Below are 11,425 nucleotides of genomic sequence, written 5' to 3'. Positions count from 1 at the left end.
AAAGATACCCACACCCCTCACCACGTTTGCAAATAAGGCCTTCCCTCGTTCATCCTTTTCTCTATCTCTACTCTTATAAAAAACAGAGTTGGTGTTGATGGTGTGCCTGCCATCCTGCAATATAGGCTGTCTGATTTATATCTAACGGATAGGAAGGAAACTTGGCAATTTTGCAAAAAGATACCCACACCCCTCTCCACATTTGCAAATAAGGCCTTCACTCGTTCATCCTTTTCTCTCTCATATAAATGCATCTTGATGTTCCGTGCAATGCATGGGCATCTTGCTAGTCTCTCACAAGATAAACTACTCATACAAATGGATCTTGATGTCCGTGCAACGCACGTGCATCTAGCTAGTTTGTTTTAAAATAGTTATTACGATAATTGGGTTGAAGTGATATATTTTATGACTGCCCCAAATGATTTCAGATTCACTAGTAGTAACAAAGAGAAGGTTGCATTGTTAATTAAAAGAAAACAGGGTGAAAACTTTCAGATGTGGCCGGTAAAAACAAGGCACACTGGGTTCAGCGTCATCGTCACTACAGCTGTGTGCACGCGAGAAGTCTACATATCGAGGGGGCTACGGAGAAAAATATGTATCGAGTGTGTTTGAGAGAGGCACAGAGACACAATGTTTGAGAGAGAAACCAATTGACATATTAAGATTAGATCGAGTTGTCACCCTTCTGCTGTCATTGTTGGGGTTGGGGTGGGGAGGGGGAGGGAGAGAAGACGTATCGAGAGTGTGCGTGGTAGGCACAGAGGCACAACTAGCGAGTGTGTGTATGTGTGTGTGTTTGAAAGAGGAGTAGATAGATTATTATCAAGATCGAGGTGCCACCCTACTCCTTTGGTGTCGGGTAGTGTGTGTGTGTGAGAGAGAGAGAGAGAAGCCATTTGATAGATTAGTATCAAGATCGAGGTGTCACCCTACTCCTTCGGTGTCGGGAAGTTTGTGTGTGTGGATGTGGGGGGGCGGTGACACTTACATATCTCTACTCTTATAAAAAACAGAGTTGGTGATGATGGTGTTCCTTCCATCCTGCAATATAGGCCATCCAATTTATATCTGACAGATAGGAAGGAAGCTATGGCAATTTTGCAATAAGATACCCACACCCCTCTCCACATTTGCAAATAAGGCATTCCCTCGTTCATCCTTTTCTCCCACAAGATAAACTACACATACAAATACATCTTGATGTTCCGTGCAACGCATGGGCATCTTGCTAGTAGGGAGAAGGAGTTTGTGTGACACATATCTATATTAAGGCACTACTGCAGGATGCTGCTAACGCGACACTAAGATCAGAGACCCTTCGAGAAACTGTGTGCGATGCCATAATCGAAAATGGTGTTGTATGAAAACCGTCAGAAATGTGTAAAATGTTTGCGATGACGGATGCATCAAACACGGTTCAGGTTTTAGTTGCGTGTGCGATGAAGGGCATACGGTTCAGTTCAATGAATTGTTTGCGATGAGGAAGAACAAAAGAAACAGGCATCCAGATGGAGGCGTGTGCGGCACACAGCATGCGGTTCACTCGGATAAACTGTTTGTGATTGGACAACGCAAAAGAAACGGTCAGCCAGATCAAAGGTGTGTGCGATATACGGCATGCGATTCAATCAGATGAACTGTTTGCGTTGAGACATGAGAGTAGAAACGGTTCAAATGAACAAGATGTCTGTGATACGAGGCAAACAAGTCTCTAAACGGAGACATGTGCGAAGACCGATAACAACACAGACGATTACTGCTAACAAGTCATGTGTGTTGTGAACAAACGATTGCTGGTATACAATTGTGAGTGATTGATGAAAACATCACCGATGGGTTCCATTGTTTAGTCCGTGTGCGATGTGATTTTCTTTGTCCGCACAACATCTACGCTTTGTCTACAACATCAACATATATACTTAAAAAGACATCATTGCATAACCAAATTAAGCATACAATTACACAAGTGACTACTGCTACCTCTTGAGCATGCGTTGGTTTTCCCTTGAAGAGGAAAGGGTGATGCAGCAAAGTAGAGTAAGTATTTCCCTTAGTTTTTGAGAACCAAGGTATTAATCCAGTAGGAGGTAACACGCAAACCCATAGTACCTGCACAAACAAACAAGAACCGCGCAACCAATGCGATAAAGGGGTTGTCAATCCCTTCACGGTCACTTACGAAAGTGAGATCTGATAGAGATAATAAGATAAATATTTGTGGTATTTTTAATGTATAGATTGGAAAATAAAGATTGCAAAATAAACAATGATAGAAATAGCAAATAGATAGGAAAATAATATAATGGAAAATAGACCCAGGGGCCATAGGTTTTACTAGTGGCTTCTCTCAAGATAGCAAATTCTATGATGGGTGAACAAATTACTGTCGAGCAATCAATAGAAAAGCGCATAGTTATGAGAATATCTAGGCATGATCAGGTATATAGGCATCACGTCTGTGACAAGTAGACCGAACTGATTCTGCATCTACTACTATTACTCCACACATCGACTGCTGTCCAGCATGCATCTAGAGTATTAAGTTCATACGAATAGAGTAACGTATTAGGCAAGATGACATGATGTAGAGGGATAAACTCAAGCAATATGATATAAACCCCATCTTTTTATCCTTGATGGCAAAAATACAATACGTGCCTTGCTGCCCCTGCTGTCACTGGGAAAGGACACCGCAAGATTGATCCCAAAGCTCAGCACTTCTCCCATTGCAACAAAGATCAATCTAGTAGGCTAAACCAAATTGATAATTCGAAGAGACTTGCAAAGATATTAAATCATGCATAAAAGAATTTAGAGAAGAATCAAATATTTTTCATAGATAATCTTGATCATAAACCCACAATTCATCGGATCTCGACAAACACACCGCAAAAAGAATTACATCGAATAGATCTCCAAGAGAATCGAGGAGAACTTTGTATTGAGATCCAAAGAGAGAGAAGAAGCCATCTAGCTAATAACTATGGACCCGAAAGTCTGTGGTAAACTACTCACACATTATCGGAGAGGCTAGGGTGTTGATGTAGAAGCCCACCGTGATCGATTCCCCCTCCGGCAGAGCACCAGAAAAGTCCCCAAGATGGGTCTCACGGGTACAGAAGGTTGTGGTGGTCGAAATAGGGTTTCATGGTGCTCCTAGATGTGTTCAGGGTATATGAGTATATATAGGCGAAAGAAATAGGTTAGTGGAGCCACGAGGGGCCCATGAGGGGGGTGGGCCTACCCCCCTGGGCGCGCCCTCCAACCTCGTGGCCGCCTTGTTTCTTCCAGGACGTCCACTCCAAGTCTCCTGGATTGCGTTTGTTACAAAAAATAACTCTCCCGAAGGTTTCATTCCGTTTGGATTCCGTTTGATATTCCTTTTCTATGAAACACTAAAATAGGCAAAAAAACAGCAATTTGCACTAGGCCTTTGGTTAGTAGGTTAGTCCCAAAAATCATATAAAAAGGTATATTAAATCCCATTAAACATCCAAAACAGATAATATAATAGCATGGAACAATCAAAAATTATAGATACGTTGGACATGTATCAAGCATCCCCAAGCTTAATTCCTACTCGTCCTCGAGTAGGTAAATGATAAAAACAGAATTTTTGATGAGGAATGCTACCTAGCATAATTCTCAATGTAATTTTCTTTATTGTGGCATGAATGTTCAGATCTAAAAGATTCAAGACTAAAGCTTAGTATTGACATAAAATAATAATACTTCAAGCATACTAACAAAGCAATCATGTCTTCTCAAAATAACATGGCCAAAGAAAGTTATCCCTACAAAATCATATAGTCTAGCCATGCTCCATCTTCACCACACAAAGTATTTAATCATGCACTACCACGATGACAAGCCAAGCAATTGTTTCATACGTTTGATGTTGTCTAACTTTCTCAATCTTCACGCAATACATGAGCGTGAGCCATGGACATAGCACCATAGGTGGAATAGAATGGTGGTTGTGGAGAAGACAAAAACGAGAAGATAGTCTCACGTCAACTAGGCGTATCAACGGGCTATGGAGATGCCCATCAACAGATATCAATGTGAGTGAGTAGGGATTGCCATGCAATGGATGCACTAGAGCTAGAAGTGTATGAAATCTCAACAAATGAAACTAAGTGGGTGTGCATCCAACTCGCTTGCTCACGAAGACCTAGGACATTTTGAGGAAGTCCATCATTGGAATATATAAGCCAAGTTATATAATGTAAAATTCCCACTAGTATATGAAAGTGACAACATAGGAGCCTCTCTATCATGAAGATCATGGTGCTACTTTGAAGCACATGTGTGGTAAAAGGATAGTAACATTGTACCTTCTCCCTTTTTCTCTCATTTTTTTATTTGGGCCTTCTCCTCTCTCTTTTTATGGCCTCTTTTTCTTTTCTTTTCGTCCGGAGTCTCATCCCGACTTGTGGGGGAATCATAGTCTCCATCATCGTTTCCTCAATTGGGACAATGCTCTAATAATGATGATCATCACACTTTTACTTACTTAGAACTCAAAAATTACAACTCGATACTAGAACGAAATATGACTCTATGTGAATGCCTCCGGCGGTGTACCAGGATATGCAATGAATCAAGAGTGACATGTATCAAAGAATTATAAAGGTTGCTTTGCCACAAATACGATGTCAACTACATGATCATGCAAAGCAATATGACAATGATGTAACGTGTCATAACAAACGGAATGGTGGTAAGTTGCATGGCAATATATCTCGGAATGGCTATGGAAATGCCATAATAGGTAGGTATGGTGGCTGTTTTGAGGAAGGTATATGGTGGGTGTATGGTACCGGCGAAAGTTGCGCGGTACTAGAGAGGCTAGCAATGGTGGAAGGGTGAGACTGTGTATAACCCATGGACTCAACATTAGTCATAAAGAACTCACATACTTATTGATAAAATCTATTAGTTATCAAAACAAAGTACTATGCGCATGCTCCTAGGGGGATAGATTGGTAGGAAAATACCATCGCTCGTCCCCGACCGCCACTCATAAGGAAGACAATCAATAAATAAATCATGCTCTGACTTTAGCACATAACGGTTCACCATACGTGCATGATATGGGAATCACAAACTTTAGAACAAGTATTTATCAAATTCACAACTACTCAACAAGCATGTCTCTAATATCACCATCTTCATATCTCAAAACAATCATCAAGTATCAAACTTCTCATAGCATTCAATGCACTTTTTATGAAAGTTTTTATTATACCCATCTTGGATGCCTATCATATTAGGACTAATTTTATAGCCAAAGCAAATTACCATGCTGTTCTAAAAGACTCTCAAAATAATATAAGTTAAGCATGAGAGATCAACAATTTCTATAAAATAAAACCACCACCGTGCTCTTAAAGATATAAGTGAAGCACTACAGCAAAATTATCTAGCTCAAAAGATATAAGTGAAGCACATAGAGTATTCTAATAAATTCCGATTCATGTGTGTCTCTCAAAAAAGGTGTGTACAGAAAGGATGATTGTGATAAACTAAAAATCAAAGACTCAAATCATACAAGATGCTCCAAGCAAAACACATATCATGTGGTGAATAAAAATATAGCCTCAAGTAAAGTTACTGATGGACGAAGACGAAAGAGGGGATGCCTTCCGGGGCATCCCCAAGCTTAGGATTTTGGTTGTCCTTAAATTTTACCTTGTGTTCCTTGGGCATCCCCAATCTTAGGCTCTTGCCACTCCTTATTTCAAAATCCATCAAATCTTTACCCAAAACTTGAAAACTTCACAACACAAAACTCAACAGAAAATCTCATGAGCCCCGTTAGTATAAGAAAACAAACCACCACTTCAAGGTACTATAATGAACTTTAATTATTTATATTGGTGTTACACCTACTTTATTCCACCTTCTCTATGGTTCATAACCCCCGATACTAGCCATAGATTCATCAAAATAAGCAAACAACACACGAAAATCTGAATCTGTCAAAAATAGAACAGTATGTAGTAATCTGTAGGTTTCAAATACTTATGTAACCCCAAAAATTCTGAAATACAATGTTGGGCGTGTGGAATTTGTATATTAATCATCTGCAAAAAGAATCAACCTAATCGTACTCTCCAGTAAAAAATGGAAGCTAATCTCGTGAGCGCTAAAGTTTCTGTTTTTTACAGCAAGATCGCAAAGACTTCCCCAAAGTCTTCCCAAAGGTTCTACTTTGCACAAACACTAATTAAAAACATAAAACCACATGTAAAAATAAGCTAGATAAATTATTTATTACTAAACAGGAACAAAAAACAAGAAAAAAAATAAAATTGGGTTGCCTCCCAACAAGCGCTATTGTTTAACGCCCCTAGCTAGGCATAAAAACAAGAATAGATCTAGGCATTGTCATCTTTGGTATGCAATCCATAAGTGGCTCTCATAATAGATTCATAAGGTAATTTAATTTTTTTCCTAGGAAAGTGTTCCATGCCTTTCCTTAATGGAAATTGGAATCTAATATTTCCTTCTTTCATATCAATAATTGCACCAATCGTTCTAAGGAAAGGTCTACCAAGAATAATAGGACATGTAGGATTGCAATCTATATCAAGAACAATGAAATCTACGGGCACATAATTCCTATTTGCAACAATAAGAACATCATTAATCCTTCCCATAGGTTTCTTAATACTGGAATCCTCAAGATGCAAATTTAAAGAACAATCATCCAATTCACAGAAACCTAACACATCACACAAAGTTTTTGGAATCGTGGAGACACTAGAACCCAAATCACATAAAGAATAGCATGCATGATCTCTAATTTTAATTTTAATAGTAGTTTCCCACTCACCATAAAGTTTTCTAGGGATAGAAACTTATAATTCAAGCTTTTCTTCATAGGATTGCATTAAGGCATCAATGATATGTTTGGTAAAAGCTTTATTTTGATCATAAGCATGAGGAGATTTAACACGGATTGCAACAAGGAAATACAATATATCAAAGCGCAATTATCATAATTAAATTCCTTGAAATCCAAAATAGTGGGTTCATTGCTATGTAAAGTCTTGACCTCTTCAATCCCACTTTTACCAATTTTTGCATCAAGATCTAAAAACTCCGAATCATTGGGACACCTTTTAGCTAAAGTTGACTCATCTCTAGTCCCATCATTATCAAGATTCATATTGCAAAACAAAGATTTAATAGGAGACACATCGGTAACTTTTAGATCTTCATCCTTATTATCATCTAACTCTTCCGGTTTGGCGGCCATCTTATTAACTAAGGTGGCCTGCTTATCCGAAATTTGGGCTTTTAAGTTTTCAAGATGAGCAAACTGAGATTTCAAACCATAAAATTCCTTAGACATATCATCGAGCTCTTTATTCATGTACTCCATAAAACCTTTTTGCTCTTTAAACTCATTTCTGAAGAAATTATTATGCTCAAATTGCAAGGACATAAAACTTCTAATGTTGTTTTCAATTTCTTCCAACGTTCTGTGGTGAAGATCAATACTTTTTGGAAGACACATCGTGACACACAAGCACACAAGAAGCAAGAAAAGAGGCAAACGGAAAAGAGGGCGAATAAAACGGCAAAGGTGAAGTGGGGGAGAGGAAAATGGGAGGCAAATGGCAAATAATGTAATGGGAGGGATAAGAGTTTGTGATGGGTACTTGGTATGTCTTGACTTGTGCGTAGATCTCCCCGGCAATGGCGCCAAAAATGTCTTGTTGACGAGAGATCAAATCTTGACTTGACTTGGTGCAACCTCCCCGGCAACGGCACCAGATATCCTTCTTGCTACCTCTTGAGCATATGTTGGTTTTCCCTTGAAGAGGAAAGGGTGATGCAACAAAGTAGCATAAGTATTTCCCTCAGTTTTTTAGAACCAAGATATCAATCCAGTAGGAGGTAACACGCAAGTCCCTAGTACCTGCACAAACAAACAAGAACCTCGCAACCAACGCGATAAAGGGGTTGTCAATCCCTTCACAGTCACTTATGAAAGTGAGATCTGATAGAGATAATAAGATAAATATTTTTGGTATTTTTATTGTATAGATTGGAAAAATAAAGATTGCAAAATAAACAACGATAGAAATAGCAAGTAGATAGGAAAATAATATAATGGAAAATAGACCCGGGGGCCATAGGTTTCACTAGTGGCTTCTCTCAAGATAGCAAATTCTACGGTGGGTGAACAAAGTACTGTCGAGGAATTGATAGAAAAGCGCATAGTTATGAGAATATCTAGGCATGATCATGTATATAGGCATCACGTCCGCGACAAGTAGACCGAAACGATTCTATATCTACTACTATTAATCCACACATCGACCGCTATCCAGCATGCATCTAGAGTATTAAGTTCATAAGAATAGAGTAACGCATTAGGTAAGATGACATGATGTAGAGGGATAAACTCAAGAAATATGATATAATACCCATATTTTTATCCTCAATGGCAACAATACAATACGTGCCTTGCTGCCCCTGCTATCACTGGGAAAGGACACGACAAGATTGAACCCAAAGCTAAGGACTTCTCCCATTGCAATAAACATCAATCTAGTAGGCCAAACCAAACTGATAATTCGAAGAGACTTGCAAAGATATTAAATCATGCATAAAATAATTCAGAGAAGAATCAAATATTCTTCATAGATAATCTTGATCATAAACCCACAATTCATCGGATCTCAACAGACACACCGCAAAAAGAATTACATCAAATAGATCTCCAAGAGAATCAAGGAGAACTTTGTATTGCGATCCAAAGAGAGATAAGAAGCCATCTAGCTAATAACTATGGACCCGAAGGTCTGTAGTAAACTACTCACACATCATCGGATTAGCTATGGTGTTCATGTAGAAGCCCTCCATGATCGATTCCCCCTCTGGCGGAGCGCCGGAAAAGGCCCCAAGATGGGATCTCACAGGTACAAAAGTTTGCGGCGATGGAAATAGGCTTTCGTGGTGCTCCTAGATGTTCTCGGGGTATATGAGTATATATAGGCGAAAGAAGTAGGCCGGTGGAGCCATGAGGGGCCCACGAGGGTGGGGGCGTGCCCTCCTACCTCGTGGCCGCCTCATTTCTTCCTTGACGTCCACTTCAAGTCTCCTGGACTGCGTTTGTTCCAAAAATAACTCTCCCGAAGGTTTCATTCCGTTTGGATTCCGTTTGATATTCCTTTTCTGCGAAATACTAAAATAGGCAAAAAAACAGCAATTTGCACTAGGCCTTTGGTTAGTAGGTTAGTCCCAAAAATAATATAAAAAGGTATATTAAAGCCCATTAAACATCCAAAACAGATAATATAATAGCATGGAACAATAAAAAATTATTGATACGTTGGACACATATCAACTACACACATAACATTTCCACACACCAAAGAAAGCAATTACATGCATACTAAAGTAGGAGAAACAAGAATCTAATCATCTACTTATTGTTGCGATGACGCTTGCCATTGCTCTGCTTCCGGCTGGATCCCTGGCCGTTTTGTGGAAGGATGGACTTCCTCATGTCAATGATCCACCTGTACATGTCGTAGCTCGTGTATGCCTCCTTGGCCGTGTACACGACGTGAACTTTGTCAAGTTTCTCCATCCAGGGCGAGTGCCAGGCATGCTTTTCCTTGTTGCACAAATCCTTCATTGCTCTGTAGTAGGGGTCGATGATGGCCTCGGCGAGGTGAACTAGTGAGTCCTTCTCATACTCCTTGTTGCCCCTGATCTTGTATTTGCCCTGGATGTCGACAAGATTCTGGCAGGTGATGCCCGAATTCTCGAGCACCTTTACATCGTTGGTGATGTCCACCGTAGCGAACATGTAGTGGGGGCTATTGACAACCCTGGCGAAACGCTCGCAAGGCCTTGTGGCCAGGCAGTAGTGGTAGACGAGGACGTGGTGGCGCACGCACATCTGGGCGACAACGACCTTGGGATGAGCCCCAGCATGAGCGCGGGTGTACTCGAGGTCGAACCCAACCACCTTGTACTTCTCCTCGGCAAGAAACAGCTCCATGATCTGGATGGAGTGCTCCGCCCAGACCGAGTCATTGGTGCACACCACCGAGAGGTCCATTAACCTTCTGTGGGTGTCCACCATGGCACGCATGGTGAACTGCTGCTCGTTGTCGGCAGCCGCTCGGAGTGCCATTGGAGCTGCGCAGGATATCATCTAAGAATTTATCGTGGTGGGTGTGCTTCTTGCAATGGTGGGGTGTGATCGAAAGGTTGAAGAGACACAAGGGTAGGTTAAATGGCCGTTGTAATAAATGGGGGCCGGCCGACCTGTAATCGTCACATCTTGTCACAGCGTTCATAGCGGAGGATTCCTGAATCCAGTGCACGCTTGACAACACCGCACCCCAGGCGTGAGCTCGAAGAGCCTGTTCCCACGCTACTGCACTGTTTACCGCGCAAGCTTCCCGCCCGGCTAGTTTGGCCACGCGTCGGCTTGAAGAGGGACAAATCGTGGGCGTTTATTGGCACAAAGCTTTGTAAAAACGAAGTGTGTGGAATCACTTTGGTCATAAGTTTACCCCTGGGTAATCAGGTCAAAGTTATGCAGAATGGTGATGATGGACACTCAAGTGCGATAATTAATTCTGCGCTCTATAGTGCACATGGTGGAAGAAACCAACTGTGTGCAATAATGACGAAGATCGCAGTCGAGTTAGCTATACAGATCGTGTGCTGTGAGATCGACAAGGTAAACTGATTTGAGAAGGGTTAATAAAATCTAAGACCATTGCATATTAAGGTCAAAATAGTGCAGCAATATACGAGTCTCATACGATGCCATGTCAACGATTGTACCACAAAATCTCGAAATGTTACAAGGTTCAAATTCCAGAGTTATATGGCTCAAATTCAAAGATTACAAGGTTCAAACTGATATTAGAAATGAAATTCAGGTCTCAGTTGCAAACGCTCACGCTGATGCGCTGAACATGGATATTAGAGCGGTTCAAACTAATATCACCGCTTCTAAGTCTGGCTTCGAAACCTCACAATTTTTGCAAAGGGGTCATCCACTGAGAAGTCATGTATGGGGTTGACCTGATGACTTCCGATTACTCTGTCATCTGAAGTTCCAAAATGAAATTCAGCATTTTTGGAGCCTACTCCATTCTGCCGCAGGTGCCGGCGCTGATCAACAGACCATTCATTTTTGCGAAATAAATGTAGGGCAAACCTCATTTCCTTCAGCACCCTTGCTCTAAGAACAAAGAACCTAGCGAATATAATCTCCAGTAAGGTCCCTCGGTAGGAGTTCAAAGTAATTTCTGAGAGATGCAGATCTAGGAATGCGATGTGATTGTTATATTGTATCACATTATCCACCACTGGGCCTAATCTTATCTGCAAAAGAAAAAAACGTGTTAGTGCCTACATGCAGTTTTGAACA

At 40.7% G+C, this 11,425-nt stretch overlaps 1 protein-coding gene across 1 annotated transcript; it reads right to left on the bottom strand.

The window, feature by feature from the left end:
- Positions 1 to 9,369: 9,369 nt before the first annotated feature.
- On the bottom strand, positions 9,370 to 10,096 carry LOC147964868 (uncharacterized). The gene is made up of 3 exons (XM_087530188.1): positions 9,911 to 10,096; positions 9,549 to 9,775; positions 9,370 to 9,373 (listed from the first exon to the last, which is right to left on the bottom strand). Exons 1-3 carry the CDS (start codon positions 10,094 to 10,096, stop codon positions 9,370 to 9,372), a joined length of 417 nt encoding a protein of 138 aa, XP_087386314.1.
- Positions 10,097 to 11,425: the final 1,329 nt, after the last annotated feature.

Source organism: Triticum urartu, chromosome 6A (genome assembly GCF_056163025.1).
Source record: "Triticum urartu cultivar PI428250 chromosome 6A, HENAU_Tu73, whole genome shotgun sequence".
Taxonomy (NCBI): domain Eukaryota; kingdom Viridiplantae; phylum Streptophyta; class Magnoliopsida; order Poales; family Poaceae; genus Triticum; species Triticum urartu.
Note: the sequence above shows the minus strand (reverse complement) of the source record. Positions and strands in the feature narration are given on the sequence as shown.